Source organism: Phalacrocorax aristotelis, chromosome 3, assembly GCF_949628215.1.
Source record: "Phalacrocorax aristotelis chromosome 3, bGulAri2.1, whole genome shotgun sequence".
Lineage (NCBI taxonomy): Eukaryota > Metazoa > Chordata > Aves > Suliformes > Phalacrocoracidae > Phalacrocorax > Phalacrocorax aristotelis.
This window is the reverse complement of record NC_134278.1, coordinates 61,097,908-61,114,889: the sequence shown is the minus strand read 5'-3', so window position 1 is coordinate 61,114,889 and position 16,982 is coordinate 61,097,908. Positions and strand designations below refer to the sequence as shown.

At 46.0% G+C, this 16,982-nt stretch overlaps 1 protein-coding gene across 7 annotated transcripts in view; it reads right to left on the bottom strand.

The window, feature by feature from the left end:
* The window catches only part of L3MBTL3 (L3MBTL histone methyl-lysine binding protein 3), an 85,554-nt gene extending 79,929 nt beyond the window's left edge, over positions 1-5,625 (bottom strand). Inside the window, exons 1-2 of one of the 7 annotated variants that reach the window (XM_075087608.1) lie at positions 2,829-2,887; positions 2,272-2,379 (exon numbers count right to left, since the gene is read on the bottom strand). In XM_075087608.1, coding sequence (XP_074943709.1) covers positions 2,272-2,306 — 35 coding nt within the window. In that variant the 5' untranslated portion in view covers positions 2,307-2,379; positions 2,829-2,887. Of the gene's footprint in view, positions 1-2,271; positions 2,380-2,828; positions 2,963-3,358; positions 3,533-4,081; positions 4,149-5,178; positions 5,288-5,528 lie in introns of those variants that run through there. The other 6 variants (XM_075087609.1, XM_075087607.1, XM_075087611.1 and 3 more) reach the window with 6 other exon arrangements.
* Between the last annotated feature and the right edge of the window lie 11,357 nt (positions 5,626-16,982).

Here is a 16,982-nt window from a genome sequence, read left to right as displayed (position 1 = left end):
GAATTACCCCTTGCAATGTAAGCTCTATTTCAGATGGACTTTGTATTAAGCTAGCTTCATAACAACAGCAACAGCAAAGGTAACTGACTGTAAACCCACTGGGGAGAGCCCTGCTTTGCTCCTCACAATCCTCTCTTTGAGCAGGGTGCACCCCACGCTCATCTCTTTCTCACCCTTCATCTTTTTGCACCTGATTGTTCACTTAAAGAAAAACCACCACAAACAGAATAGTGCAGGAAATGGTAAAATGCTTTGAGGCTATCCACCACATTTTAATATATGCTTTGTTTTGTACCTATTTAATGGCTCGATTATTTGAATGTTTCATTAAAAGAAGTATCTGCAGATTACACATTTCTTTCAGAATCTCATTTTTTGTTGTTTAGGAACTACTTTACTAGTTCTGCCATGTTTCTATTCTGTTTGTTGAAAAGCTGCTTGAGTAAATGTCACTATTTTGCCTGTTGCTCATGAAGTTTATCCCAAGTAAGTTGTTTTAAAGATGAGATATATAGCTTATATATGTATTCACAAAGGGACCACAGCTTAAGATTCTTTGCCATTCTTAACACTTGTAACAGGAAATGGACCAGATTTCCTATTGATGATGTCCTTATTTTAGCTGTTGCTACTCTTCTGCCTGCCAGATTCTCCAGGGGTACTGTGCATGTATATTTCTGTTTCCCAACACTTCAGCTTAAAGCCTTTTTCCTCACAGAAAGAATCTGGCCACAGATGCATTACAAAATGCTGTGAAGCCAGAGTCTGCACCAGTGCTATAGGAGGTTCACGCTGTCCTCACCCGAGCCTGGCCTCTGTCAGCAAGCTAACACAGGTACTGCCGTACCATTGCCAGAAACTGGGTAACACAGTTACACGCAGCCTTCATCTACTACCTCATTTTCAAATATCCACAGAACACTAGAAAACAATAGTTACGCAACAGCAAAGCTATCCCATCATCTAATGAAACTTACCACAGACAACTTTTATCTTGCACCTGTACCTCACACTGAAAAAGTATTTCCTCTGCAACACTTTCATGACTCCTTTATTTCTGTTATTGTCTGTGCAGTACTGAGTGGAGGTTTAAGCTACTCCGGTGGTAAGACCTGAGTATACCAACTCTGAAATCCTATGTCTTAATTTCTCTTAATTCCTTGAACCATGCACAGGAAGTTACAGAAAACTTCTGCCTCTGTTTATTTGCGCCTCCTTCCCTCCCCTGTGCAGACATCTCGAGAAGAACTGTGACGCACCAAACCTTCACACTGAATATCCATCACTTGACTTCTTTCAAATTGTTATTTCTTACCCCTAGTTAATTCACTATATGTCTGAACATTCCTCTTGTCCATCTCACTCCCTCCTCTTCATTTTCTAATGGTTCTTAGCAGTTTCCAGGAGCTCTGCTGTCCTTAAACAATTAATTCACCTTTTTCTACCTCCTATATATGCTCAGTGGGTTGCTGCATTTACAGACTCTCCCTTCTCTCCAATTCATAAAGAGCCCATATCTCCCATTGCGATGAGCCGTCTTACTACCGGAGCACTAATACGCTATGACTCCACACACTATCAATCACTTTCTTCAGTAAACCCTGTGCCAGGTAATTGCTGGTTCCTCACAGCCATCACTAATAATCCATCATCCTACTTACCAGCAGTATTAAAACCCCCAAAAAGAAATGAAGTAGCCCACAAAAAGTCAACCGTATCTCTCTTCACTGAATAGGTGATGCCCAATAAAACTGAGCAAGTCTGAGGAAAAGGACTCATCACATAAATAATTTTCTTAAGCTATCAGAATTTTTAAAAGCAACACTCTAGAAAAACTCATTAAGCTGAAGGTGAAACATACACCACAACAACGAACAAAACCAGAGTTCACTGCAATCGCCCAACCGACAAGAAAAACCACCCAAGAAGACGACTGCTCCAGCCACCTTCATCGGAGCACCGGTTCGTGGGAAGACCAACTGGACCGCAGGCAACGCTGCGGAAGTCTCACCAGGGAAAAAAAACAGTACCCGGCACCACCCGGATTTAAGCGGGGTGCTTTACTGCCTTCAGCCGCTAGTTTCAGGGAGTTTCTTACAGATGCTCATCATATAAACTTCTGGGAACCTGATAACTTCCTCGGTAAAAGCACCGGTTTCCTAAACAGCTGTTAAATTTACATTAAGAAACCTGCGTCACGACCCTGAACATCGACTATTTACTAAAACGACACACGCTGAAGTGTGTATCTCGAGTTTCATTCACGCTCACCACCTCATTTTTAGCTCCCACGACTGAGCATCCATTCGGGAGTCGAAAGAAACGGCGAGCCCGGCGCGGCTCAGCTAGGCACGGGAAATGCGAGGGAACCAACTTCGGCTTTAAGGGAAAAATAAAACGGAGCAGAACTGAAAATGTAACTCACGCTACCTCTCACTGTAAAGCTTACGCACGCCACGCTACCCGGCACAGGTAACTGAAGGCAACGGCAGGGGCTGCGACCCTCGCCCCGCGGGGAGGCGGCCGCGCCTCCGGGGACCTTCTGCCCACGCAGCGTTACCCCCCGGGGCTCACGCCGCGCTCTCCCGCGGGACAAGTGCCACGGCCACGGGGCGCGCCCCCCAGGCAGGCCGTGGGCCGGGCCCACCCGCGGCGGCGCGGCTGGGAGGCGGCGGGCCCCGGCGGCGGCCGCCCCGGAGCCGGCCCTCCCGCCCTGCCCGCCCTCCCGCCCGGCCCGGCGCGGCGGAGCGGCGCGGCAGCCCGGAACGCGGCGGCGAGGCCCGGCGGGCGCGGCCGCCGCTCCCCGGCGCCGGCAGCCCTGGGCCTACCACCAGAGGTCCCTCCTTGGCCAGTTTTGCGGCGTGTTTTTGCTGCACTTGAAACTTTCTGGAGAAAAACCCGGGCTCAGGTCCGCGTCTTCCCCAGGCTCGGGCAGAACCACCCAGACAAAAGCGCCCGCCCGTCCCGGCCGGCTCCTGGCGGGGAGCGCTCGGGGGAAAGCGGTTCTCGAGTTGCTCCGTTTCTCTCCTGAATTCGCTTTTTTTTTTTTTTTCCCCTCTCTTTTCCCCCGCCCCGGGCAATTAAACGGAGCGGGGGAAGAGTGCCCCCCTGGCCCGGCGTGGGGGCGGCGGCGGGGGCGAGCGCGGTGCGAGCGGGGGTGGGAGAGGAACTGGGTGTTAAGTGTTCCTGAGGAAGTTGCACAACGAGAGAGGGACTCTGCTTGTTTACCGGGTCCTTTGCTTTTTTCTTTTTTTCCCTCCCACCACCACCACCCCCCTCCACCCCTCGAGACCGGGATCCGGGAAAGGGAGGCTGTCTCCGAGTGGAAAGGAAAAAAAAAAAATTAAAAAAATGTTACCTTCTCCTCCCTCCTCCCCTCCCCCAGCGCGGAGGAGGAGGAGGAGGGGGGCGAGCTCTTTTTTTCCCCAGGGGACCGGGGGGGTTTGCTCTCCGGCCGCCCGCAGCCGGTCCCCACGCATCCCTCGGCGGCGGCGGCGCCCCTTCCCGCGGGAGGGGCCGGCACACGCCGCCTCCCCGCGGGGCTCGTCCCCGCCCGGCCCCGCCGCCGCCAGCGCCCGGCCCCGCGCTACAACTTTTTCTCTCACGCTCTTCGTGTGCGCCCGCTCCGACGGGGAGGGGGGGAAGGAAAAAACCAAAACCTACCCACCCCCGGGTGTGGGGAGCGGGGCTTCGCGGCGGCGTTCCCCGCTCCAGCCCCGGCCACCCCGCCGGCCTCTCCCCAGCCTCGGCTGGGAGCGGGCGGCCGCTCCGCGGGAGCGCCTTCCCGTCGTCCGCCGCTCCCCCCCCCCAAAAAAAAAACCATGAAAATCTCTTCCCCCCCTCCCCCTGCCGAAAAAACAGCGCCTCGCACACGTTAGCGAGAACAAGTGTGCCTATATCCTGTTGTTATATGCACCGGCTGCGGGGACGGAGAGGGGGAGACGGGCGTGTGCGCGGGGGCCGCTCCCCCGCCCCGGCCGCACTTCGGGCGGGAGCGCGCAACTTCGCAGCGAAGCCGCGTCCTCCTCCCAGCCCCCCGCCCCCTGACCCCCACCCCCACCCCCCCCAAATCCGCACTCACGTGTATGTGCACTCACACACACCGCCGGCAGCCCGGGGCCCGCCGCCGGACCCCCACCCCCCCCCTCCACCCCGGGCGGCCCGCGGAGCCGCCGCCGGTGACAGGCGCCGGTCCCCGTCCGCCCCCGCCGCCGCCGCCCGCAGCCCGGAGCGGGCAGGGGCCGTTCCCCCGCCGCCTCACATGTCTGCCTGCCGCAGCGAGCGCGGCGCACGCACCGCACACAGGCAGGAACTGAGCACTCGAGCAAAAAGACTTTTTTTTTTTTCCGCCTCTTTAAAAAAAAAAAAAATTTGCTAAGAGCTTTTTTTTTTTTGGTATGTCTATGTGTGTGCAAACTTTCCCCAAAATGGCGGAAATTGGGAGATGATTATATTTTAAATATCTCTCGCACACAATCACACAAAGTGCAGGAGCGACGGAAAATACAAACTCTCTCCGCTGCGCGCCGAAGAGGCCTTCGCACACGGCGACCCACGGCACATTCAACCGGTATATCCCGGCGGCCGCCACCTCTCGCCGCTTCCGACCAAAAAACCCGGGGCTTTTTCACACCCCTGCGCGCTGCGCATCGCCCCCCGGCAGCCCGCACTTCTCCCCGTCCGTCAGCCTGTGCGAACAAAGAGCCGGGGCTGGGGAGGGGGGGGCTCGGGTGGCAGCGAGCCCCCTCCCTCCCCTCCGCTCCCCGCCCGGCGCTCACACGCACACGCACACCCGTGGGGGCATCCCCCCCCGCACCCCACCCCACCCCCCCGCCGCCCCGCCGCTGCACCCGCATCACATTGTTCCCAACGGCGCGGCGGTGCCCCGTAAGTGTCATTAAATGGAGCCAACTGACAAGCTCATTGGTGGGGCAAGTCTGCAAAATGTCTCTCCCCTTCCCTTCCCCCTCCCTTCGGAACCCCCTCCCCCCCCCCAAAAAAAAAAAAAGCCCCCCCCAACACATTTCCACAGCTCCCTCCCCCGTATGTATATATATATGTACATACACATACGTGCGCGCGTGCCTGTGTATGTATATAAATACACAGCGCGTATATATATATATATACATGTACTCCCCTCATGTGTTTGGGAAGAGAAAAAGAAATATCAGGCACCTCTCGCTTTCTTTTGTTCCTCTTTCACACTCGTACACTTATGATTTAGTGAGATCCCCGGCGCCCCAGCCGCTCCCCAGCCACTTGCGAGCCACTTGCCCACTTTCCCCGGCATTAACTTCCATCCTTCCTGCTAGAGGTGGTGGGGGAGAAGCCCCCCTCCCCTTCCCCACAGACGTTTCGTAAGGGAGGGAGAGGAGGTGCGTCTCTCCCTTTATCTCTCGCGCTCTCCCTAACTTTCATCCTCACCTACGGGGAGGGGGGGGGGGGAATTAAAACCCATCACCAGCCTTTGCCATTGCAGCTCCCTAAACGGCTTGCGGATTAGATCGGAACCCGCCGCTCCTTACCCCCCCAAATTCTCTCTCTTTCTCCGTCTCTCGAGTAGTCCTGACAAATATGGTCCAGGGCTGCGGGCACAAGTGAGCATGCGCCCGCCGAGCCGGGGCTGGGGAAAGGGGAAACTGCCGCCGCCGCCGCCGCCGCGGCTGCTCCTCTTCCTCCTCCTCGCCTGCGCTGCCGCTGCGCCCCGGCGGCCCGCGGCCCTCATCGCCCTCGCCCAAAATGCAGCCGCCCGCGGCGGCTCCGACGGCGGTGCATCATCCCCCCCCACCCCCCACCCCCGGTTCACTGCCGACGCTGGAGGAATAATAAGGCGACTTGTGCGGCAGCCGCGCGCTATTTTGGGCGCTTTCGAAAATAATGCCTTGCGCGCTTTTTTTGCCGCGGGAGGGGTCTGGTCGGGCTCGGCGGCCCCGCCGGGTGCCGGGGAGGCCGGGCGGCGGGCGCCGGCGGGCCGGGGAGAGCCTCCCTGCCGCTCTTGGCCCCCGCCCTGTGCCTAAAGCCCACCCCGGGCGCGGGGGTAGGGCAGCCGCGCACCGGCAACGAGGGCGCAGGTCCCGCAGGCTGCGCCCTCCCCGCCTTCCCCTCGGGCGGCACCCGGGGGGGAAGGTGTGAGGCCGGGCAGCGCGGAGCCAGGAGGCTTCTGCGCCCCAGAAATACGGGGTTCATTCGGCAGCGAAATGCTCCTTATAATGGGCCTCGTCTCCTTTAAAACCTAGCCGGCTTACAAATTAAAAGTAGTTTCAAACGTGCCACCTGCCCAACTGCTCTCCATCCTCGCCCTGTGCTCACAAAGGAAAATACTGTCTTCAGCATTTATTTTCTGTCACTTGCTGTTGTTCAGAAAACGGCAAAAACTGAAGGCCCTTGGTATTTTATGGGATTGGCCGGGCAGACTTCCTTCACCCACAAGAAGGTCTGTTATGCAGAAGAACATTAAGCAAAATAGACCTACCCGAGGCCTAACTAGGCTAGGGAAGAGGGAGGATGGAGGATTGCAACCAGTTGTACATATGACACTTTAAAAAGTGTGTGTGTGTATATATATATCGTTTCAGGCAAAGTATAAAACAACACACAGAGCCTAATCTTAATTGTACTAATGCTAAATATTTTTTCAGAGCACAGAATATCTCCCTAAGGTCACTCTGCCTGTAGGGCAAAAACTGGCAAAGTGAATTTTGAATTTTTAATAGTTTGGCATATTTTTATATATCTCTTAAAACAACTCTCAAATCTCGATATATCTTTTGTTAATCCCAGTAGTGATAAATGTTCAAACTCTCATTTTACATATGCTCCCATCCGCAATTACAACTTTGGGCCAAATTTCCAGAACAGAAACACTCATAAACCCTAATAAATATCCAGGAATAAATATCAGCATTAAATAGCGATAGAAATAAATGCATGGCAGAAATGCCCACCTATAAAGCCGGAAAAAGTAATAAAATGGTTTATACAAGACGAAATGCAACCTTTTTGCTGCTATGGGTATATACTGTGTTACAGTAGTATTCCCATGACGGGGACAGCATTGCACTGGGCATAGGATAGAGGTGGTCCTTCTCTGACAGGAGGACTTCCCACTCTTAGCTTCTGTTCAGTAAAGTATCTGCTTGAGAACGTGTATTAAGATATTTAAGAATCAAACTTGACAACTCTTCTCCCTTAAAGTACGCACATGCTCAAACAATTCAGATGTGACTTTACTTAGGTTTTACCATAATATCTTGAGAGTTCCCGTTTATTTAAAGTCCGTTTTCTCACAGCAGTAAAATGGGGCTCACACCTAAGTGTTTGCAGGATCGGTGGTCAGCGCAACACATGATTGTTATTTTATGATGAGCATTTCTCACGCCCCTTCAGCTCAAATGGCATTGCATATAGGCTGCAGTTTTCATCAATGCACATATGTTCATTAGAAACTAATTGCAGAAAACAGTATTAACCTAATTGTAATAATTAGTGATGACATACATTTAAACTCTTCTAAAACACAGATGCAAAAAATAGTAAAGGATGAGAAAGTCCCAACTTTCCACTAGTGAACTCTTAGTTGAGGAAATTAATGGGTTAGAAACAAAGAACAAACTGTAACTGAAGTCATTCAGCACTTTTTTGAAAATTATTTGCCAATGTTACTGAAATGTTTTTATGCAGATAGTTGCCAAATAACTAGATTATTCTATTGTAGCATTAAATTAGCTGGGATCTGCAGAAGGCACTTGAAGAATGATATGATTTGGTATTATTTAAAACTCTTTAGGGCACTCGACCTGTACTGATTATTTCTCTGGATGACACTGAGGTTTTGGGGGAGGGTCTACCGTACCCTGTTCTGAGGATTTCAGAGAATACAAATGAAGAGTTATCTGCAGTTATTTTATTCAGGCTTGAAAGACTTTGTCCCTTTTCCTTTGAAAATCTTAAAGGAAAACACGGAACTTGTAAAACCCCATTAGATTCGAATCCATCTAATCTACTTGCAGAAGGCACAGGAGTGTAGCCCCTTACAGAAAATGACTACACAGGTGGAAAAGCTCCTTGAAGGATATATATTGGAAGTCGGAACTGAAACCAAGTGTTTGAACGAGAGCATAGCTGTTTTATTGGATCAGTAGTTTCAAATGGATGGCTCTTTGATTAAAGTAAAAGGACCTGGGAAATTAATAAAGGTACCTTCTGCTCTCTGTCTCTTCGATCCTTGCCCTAACCGTATTGTGGCAGCTCATGATCTGTAACAAACCCAGTATTTTGTCAATAAAAAATTATTGAGTAAAAATAGATTGAAGATTATTCAGATATGCTCTTTAAACATTACTTCTGTTGCCATTTTATTTAACACTAGGCTTCCATCTGTATTCCAAAGACACAGAATTTTGAACACTTGTTTTCTATATGTAAGTATGGCGTTTAATAGTATTTTGGCAATATGTTTAATGGCAGGTTTTGGGGTAGCTAAATTTAGTCTCTCTCTGGGTATTCTTGTAACTCGTTGAATAGGTGTTTGTGCTGTAGCCAAATACTGATTATTTTTCTAAGAGCATGTGCATGAACATCCCTATACATGGCTTCCAAATCCCAAATCTTTAATACCATTTAAGGTGATGAGAGGAAAGAAATGTACATTATCAATTCAGTTTGCATATTGTGTTTATACCGTCCTGCAATCTAATGGCTCCTCAGCAAATATCTGAACATAAACTGAGAAAAAGAGAATCAGTATTTACGTTTTACCAAATCACTTGGCACTTCTGGGGTCTTGATTGCTGCAATACAGTCTAAGATGCATTAAAGATGGCCTTATTTCTCAAAAATAGCCAGCATGTGATATTTTATCACCCTTCTAGCAACCTTTGCAGCTTATTGTGTGACCTTTCTCACCAGTGACAATCACCAGTCTGCCACGTGATTCTTCCCCAAGCAAGACCAGGACAGGACAGAGGGCTTGAGGGCAATCACTGGCAAAAAAAAAAAGCTGTATATGATACTCTGTAACACTCTAAGCCAAGCAAATAGAAGTGTAAAAGCTTTTAGAAATTTGGGGTGAGGAGAGATGGTGCATGTGCCTAACAAGAAAGACAGGGAAACTGCAGTCCATGGTGATGCCACGTTCCCTCAGGAGTGCTCTCTCCCTCATCAGGGAACTTGATGTTCCCCCAGATGTGAAGAAATAATATGACAGACTCATCAATAGAATCAACTGGGTTTTGCCTGTAATCCCAGAATAATTATCAAAGTTGATTCAGATGCCACGCTAAACTGGAGAACCAGTAATACTTCCTAGCTTTCCAATCCAAGTGTGTGCCCTGGCCATATCCCAGCCCTGTACTAGAGTGAGACTTGGGTATGCAACAGTCTTTTTTCCTGGGAGGGACATTCGAGCGTGAGTACTTGAAAGAAACTGCAGTGGTTTCCAGCCAGGTTTCAGCCCAACATGTACCTGGATGCACTCTAGGTGCAGCCTTAGAGAGCTTGTTTCTAGAGGCTAGAAGTTTCGAAACTTGTAAAGTAGGTGTTTCAAATATTTCATCAAAGTTACAAGACTATGAAGATTTCCAGAGGTGATCTTCATCCTGAAGAAATTCAAAGGCAGATATGGAAGTTAAGGGATTGCCAGCGCAGAAGTGAATCCAGTACAATATTGCCTATGAAAAGTTTGGGAAGCGTTGGACCAGAATAAGGAGGTGTAAAGGCAGAAAAAGGTCATTTGTAAGAGTGGGTCAAATGCAAATTAGGACCTCTATTGGGAATATCGATGACGACTCCTGAGCCAGGAGAAGACTGAAGTTAGAAGCTTGGATGTATGGGTTGAGTATTAGGGACGGGCTTGGAGCACCGGCAAAATCTTGAATCAGTTGAAGGAAGCAGGAGAGGGCACCATTTAGAGTGGTAGGGAGGAGGGGTACAAAGGTACAGCAGAGACTGTGCGATCTGGAATGGATGACAGGCCAAAAGAAATAATTAAGAATAAGGGTCCTGTGGGAGGGGAAGGGTGGGGAGTAGTAAAAGAGAGACTTACCACAGAGGAGGACAAGTGGTGTGGAAAGGGGCAAGCAGAGTGTGGCAGGGCAAGGAAGGAAAGGGGGAAGAAGGGAGGGAACCTGTGTCAGGCAAAGCTGGAACAGCAGGAGATTTGCAGTCTCTAAAAATGAAGTTTACTAGATGAAGTTGGAAGGGGTAGTAATGAGCAATATCTTGATTATGAGAGGGCCACCACCACAGGGCTCTTTTTGACATAGAGCTCTATTCCTGCATGCTCTTTTCTAAGGTGTGTGGGCACACTCTGCATATAAGGACCGTTATCATTTCCCTTAGCAAAAGGCTTCGTCTCCAACCGTGCATAAGATTACAACAGCCTTGCAGCAGAGCATTACAGTGGAAAGCCTGTTCAAGCTGGATACTCCAGACCTGTCAGCCAAAAGCTAGTAGTCACTCTGAGAGCTAAGGCTGTATTTTTAAGTATGCACAGAGAATGTAAGCTGATGAGGCAGCACAGGAACAAACATCGCTCGCAGGAACAGAAGCCAAATGAGAAAGGGTTGCAGCCTGCACTGCTTACGGGGAAAACAATCTTGTTGAAATAGGTGACAAATGAAGGGGTTATTTAATAAGTGTTGGTAGAATTTCTAGATCCATAACTGTTGCTGAAAAATATCTGGAAGTGAATAAATAGCTCATCCTGTGGGTCTGATTGGACGGCAAAGCCTGGCAGCACGGGGAAAGGAGGAAGAAGTCCCATCCGAGGTCCTTAAGACACAATGGCAGGGTGCGAACTTGCTCTAACTTGCTCTCCCTGGAGAGCAATAGAACAGTTTTTAGAGCAACATGTGTCAGACTGAGTGACTCACAACCACATGTGGACGTTCCTAGTAAAATATAAATTGGTCCAGCAGTAGATGAAGAGGAAAGAATCCCAAATATTGCTTGTACTAGACAGAAGATCAGATGACTCAAAGTATGCATGCGGACTCTTCTTTATTTTCTGTCCTTTTATCTAATAGTGTGTTCCAACAAATAAAGAAGCCCCTTTTTTAAAAAAAAGGTATTGATGATGTAAGACATTGTATATAACAGGCAATACATGCTTGATGTATGTGGGATAATGCACAGGTTTACGTCAAGCAAATTTCTCCTTGAAGTGGCTAACACAAAAGCCTGACGTCAATGGTTAAAGGCAGTAGAAGGAAAACAGAAATGCTGCTAGGCTGTAGCAAACATTGAATGAAGCTTTTCTGGACATTGATAAGGGGTTTTCCTTACCTGAGAATTCAGAATTAGGATTGCAGCAGAAAAGGTATCTGCTAGGCCTACCAAATGTGACTGCAATTAAAGTGATAGACAAAGTATCTCCTGTTCGCTGTTAGGCCCAACATCCCTTGTAGAACAACAAGAAATGTGTCTTTTATAGCATTTTTCCAGTGAAATCAGGTCACGTGGACATGCAGCAATAGCATTCCCCTCTTTGACAAGCAACAGAGAATATTAATGGGGCCTGTTTCTGAAACCGACAACGAATGGAGTATTCAGAAACCATGGAATTTATATTCCATTGTCACCAATCGTGAGTCATCAGGCTTTGTGGAGTCAACTCTTGAAGTTCCTGGGCTGGAACTGGGCATTGTGGCTATATACCTGCTATCACGGATTCATATATGTAAATGTAAATAGTGGCTTCAGTAAGTAAAAGGAAGCTTTTGTTCTGGACTTCTAAGCTATGTGCTAACCCCTCATGCTAGGAAATAATTCTGCCAAAATCTCACTTATTATCTAGAAAACAATGATGAGTGTGAACTAATATTCTTAGGAAAATAATTATGCGCAATAGTAAGAGGTGGGAGTACCTGCTTGCTATAGATTTCAAGGCTTGACAAACACATTTTAGTGGAGAACTCGGTCTCCTGGCTAGAACAACAAAGCAGGCAGGGTATTCTTTTTGCTTTGAGTACAGAACTGTATACCTTAGTAGTCTGTGTAGGCTGATGCCTGTTCGTGGAAGAATCAACTCATGTTGGTTTACATTTACAGTTTCCCACAACATGATCTGAATTCAGTATCCAGTGATAGCAGAACTGATGCATGCTCTTAAGTGCTCAAGAGGAACAACTTCACAAAAGATGCTTTTGCTGAAACTAGTTCATTTCCACATGTTCCAAGGCAAACTTCGCATAACACTTTACATCGAGTCCTCCTAGCTTCTTACCCCCCAGGGAATTCTTTGCAAACTGAAAATCCTCTGTGGCTTAAATTTTAGAAAGAAGATGATGTGGCATGGGAACATGAACCGTATAAACATTATAATCGTTATAGTACTGTACTGGGAAGCATATCTACCCTATTTTACCTAACCTCCAAATATTTAAACTGGAAAAAAATAAGTTAAAACCGAATGCAGTGCACAAATACTGCATTCGGGGCTGTTGGCAAGTTCCCAGGGAACATTTAAAACTTGTAAGCATCCAGGAAATCACAGAAGAACTTTGAGATCATTGGCTAACAACCAACGATGGACTTCCCTGGCTCCAAAGAGAAAGTGGCTTCCCCTCTCACCACTCATCTGGGCAAGCATGAATGTAACTAGTAATTTCATAAATATTTGATTATCCTGAAAGCACTGTGCATATTCTTCACTTTACTCACAGAAGTAATCACAGTGATGATGGTGTGCAAGGGTGCTGTAAGTGCACAAACTTCACCTAGGAGCTATTCTTAACGGTTAACTTCTGGCATCTCTCTTACATGCTGAGTTTGGAGCTAAGGCTTTCTATAAAGTCAATGGAGTGAAGAATGTTCCTTAGGATGGGATTCAAACGTATATGTTAAGAGTTTCTTGCTTTTAATTAGCTATACAGTGAATTCAGACACACCCCTAACATCATAGGCTATGTGAATATCTGAATTGCAGTTCTCAGTCCAGAAACTTTTGTCAAAATCTGTCTCCTACATAATGATTATGATGATGATGATCTCTTTCCATTCATAATATTTCTGACTTTACCTCTCTTGGATGAGATAGCTCTGAGCATCAATCCAAAGAAAAAGAGATATTACCTAAATATATCTGTATGAGTAAGAAGAGTATATACTCTTTATATATACATATATCTTTATTTATATTAAAATATTTAATCTTTTGCCAAGTAACAGGGTTGCTCTTCTCTATGAAATGTAAGCCAAGTTTCAGCTGGGAACAAATAATTGACTTATATTAGCACACGTAAAAATAGACTGACCCACATCTATAACAACAGTATCACATTATAATAAAATAGTATTTGTCATATAATTTCCTGAAGGCAGAAAACACCTATATAAATGGACTTATATAAAGAAAATCGTGAAGTATTTGGCCTATATTAGGCATCCATGGAGCTCTGCAATAAGGTGGTTTACATGCATATGAGCCAAAACATGAACAGTTTGTCTTCCCAGTGCAATGCCGTTCTGCGGGGAAGACGGCTGTCCAGTTCTGAGTACCATGATCTGCATTTGTATCAGAAGATTGATGTAAGATGACACAGTCTGAGAAGAAAAAGCTGCATACAAAAAATATTAAGTAAAAATAAGGGTTTTTTAAAATTATTTTTGGAGTAGGCGACAGTACTGTACAGTTTTATTTACGTTACTACAACTGATCAGAATAGGGCTCTAGTGAGCACAGTTCTGCACACATCAGGGAATCTGCAGCTGCAGATTTGAATAGGATAGGAAACATTATATAAACTTACTGCACATGCTGCTTCTCCTGCTGTAACAGCTAATATGTCAAGACATGCTTATAGAAGCAGACACATGCATATGTGCATCGCAGACAAGGTAGGTGCTCAGCTGGAATTCAAACCAATGAGTATTTACAACTACCGTCGCCACCCCTCTCTTGCGTATCTTGCAAATTCACAAGCTGCCACAGTATATTCCAAATATTTTAAGTTGTAATTCTCTTCAAAGCTAAAAGCTGGAAGTATAACATGGTAATTGTGAATATTTAATACTTTACAATACTCGCAGACTAGTTCTACTAAGCAGTATCTGTTCCTAAACCAACAGACCATGCAATAAGAACACCTTTCTTTAACTATAGCTACCATTACTGGTGCTCAAAGCCAACTTCTGAATCCTTAAAGCTTAGTTAACTCAGAATAGTTTTCCTCACAGTAAGAGCATGATGTACTCCTAAGTAATGAATATTTCCATGCCACCTTCTATTTTAAATTCTTAATTTTATTGTCTATAACATGATTTTTTTTTTAATGTGGCAAGAATTCTTTCATAACAGAGACTGTTTTTCTCCCTAGGATTCTAAGAGGTGAAAAATAAATGTTGGTAGATGCTAAGCATGGAAAATTTCAGCCTAAAATTCCTTTAAGTAATGAATGATGGAGAATAGGGCATTAGAATGAAACTCATTTCTAACGTTGCTGCATTTCCCTCCTTTTAGGTCTAATGTAGAATTCAGAGTATCTGGGGCGATGTTACTGCAGCATAGATCTGGTTGCTTAACCAATAAGATATAAATCTAATCGATCAAGGACAGCGTAGAAAGGGCAAAACCTGTTTTTTTTTTTCCTTTTTACACTGGTTAGCCTCTCTGCCTTAACACAGATGTAAAAGTAGCCACCTGAAGAAAACTTAGGTTCCAGTTACCACCTGAGCTTAGCTGAAAGATAGCTCCATTTCAGCGCACATTGACCCAAATGTATCTCAGCTGACTCTGTCAATAAGAGTAAAAACTAAGCATTCTCCATGATATAGAGTCCAGTTCTCTGAAAACTAATCAAGACTATAAGGTCATCTTGCACTGGTTATTGAAGAACCATCAAAATAATTCTTTCTTGCTTCTATTCCAACATGGACCGAATTTAAAAAATAATCTACAACAGAAATATGCTGTAGATCAATATCAGTAGAATATGCAGTAGATCAAATCTGCTTAATAACTGATGATTTCTCCAGCTAGCATGTATGATCAGATAGTCCTTATAGCCCAGGAAATCATGCCAATATTTCAGGTGCTTAGTGGGTCAGACAGTAATGCTGATGTTTTGAAACAAGGGCAACATTATAGACAAGAGGGCACTGGTTCCTCAAACAATATAACTGCCTTATTCTTTATGTATCCGTGTGAGATTGCAACAGCATTGTCATTATATATGTTTTTGAAATGAGGCAAATTCAAAAATTAGAAGATAAAATGTACTTCTAAACCTGCTTAGTGACCGGCCAGCCAAAACCCAGAGAAATCAATACGACATTAATTCCCAGTGGGAGCTGGGCTCAAAAACGTTTAGACCAATTTGAAAATTTTGCCTATGTCTAAAAACAATCTAATATTTCTGGAGCCAAAAGCTCATGGGTTCAGTGGATCTCGTGTTTATACCTTGGAACTTCAGGATGTGAAAGTACCTCTAACATTAACATTAAGAAAAAAAAAAGTTGTTGTGTTTTACATATACTTGGCATCAGGAGAGACTGATCTGTGTGACCAAAAGTAAGCTATGTAAATTAAAGCAACAAAGTGATAGTAGTAATTACATCAAACTGTTGAGTGTAGCCCTTTCCTCGGACTGCAGTGAGCAATACAGATTCATCTGATCTTACGTACATCTTTCCTGTCGGACTCAATGGCTTTGTGAAGTCTTAAATTACAACTTTCTAAAAGGAAACATTTCAAAAACTGACCCGTAAGCAAAGTAAGAATTCTATCGACAGATTCAGCTTACCAGGGTATACCGTTCACTGCACTGATTTAAAATTTACCTGCAATTAATCCCATACCTGGCAACTGGAAAACATAGGAAATTTTGTTTTAAAGCATAGTTTTCAAACTGCAGAATGGAGGAATTCAGTTGCTCAAACCTTAATCAAGGTCTCAAATAGGTGTTTGCAAAGTTTGTGGGGTTTTTGTTTGTTTGTTTGTTTCATTGCCTGATTGATTGATTGTTTTTGTAAGGATGGTGATTTAACAGCAGGGTTATTAAGTTGCAGGTTACATAACAAAAATTTTATTTCCTTGGCCCTATCTGTTCTCAGATTCCAAGTGTTCTGGGGCTCCATGTCAGCTCAAATGTTCCTTTGCTTGTCATCCCTAAAAGCACACCCGGTGTGATACAGCGTTAGGCCAGCCCAGGGAGCTAAACTTGCAGTGACTCTGCACGACTCTGCAGCATGTGAGAGCAGCTGAGGTTCACCCTCTCTGGAATGCACAGCTGGGAGATTTCCCTAGCTCCAGCAACAGCTCCTCTCCCCAGACATCCACCACAGTCACTCCAGCCCCAACATAACTGAAGAAATCCTGTAGACTTAGATGGTAAATTTAAGACATCTCTGTCATCCACATATAAAAGTCTCTGTGGGCCACAAGTAGCTCACTGGGGATGGGGAGATAAGTCAGTCATTCAAAGATTTCCCTTTTTGACTGCTGAACCTAGCTTTTGCACTGCAGTTCATCTGCCAAGCAATTATTCCCAGCAAGCATAGTCACAAAGAAGAAAGTAGTTTTTGATAAACCAGTTGACAAGAATCACTGCTTTCTGACAAAACCGAACATCTCCCATGCCCCTCCGGCAACCCAAACTCGTGCTGCATTGACTGTGAGGACGTGAATCACTTGGTCTTTTTTCAGCAAGAAAAAAGAGTAAAGTCTTAATGTTCACAGATCCAAGGACAGGAAGTCTCTGTGCTCATGGACTCAGCAGAGCCTGAGCAGTGAGCTCTTCCTGGTGAGCCTCCAGCCAGCTCTCCACTGCTACCGTAGGAAGTGGCATCAAAGGAGTCAGGCAGGACATTTTGCAATAACGTCCATGGGATGTGCGAGTCATTAGTTTCTTTGAAAATTTGGATTATATTTTTCAGGTATCTTGAGTTAAAAAATAAAAGGCATACAGAGTCTTGACAAGTAGCCTAAAAATTGGCAGTTCTGATCTTCAAGGCAAGAAAACATTTCACTTTTTCAATATGAT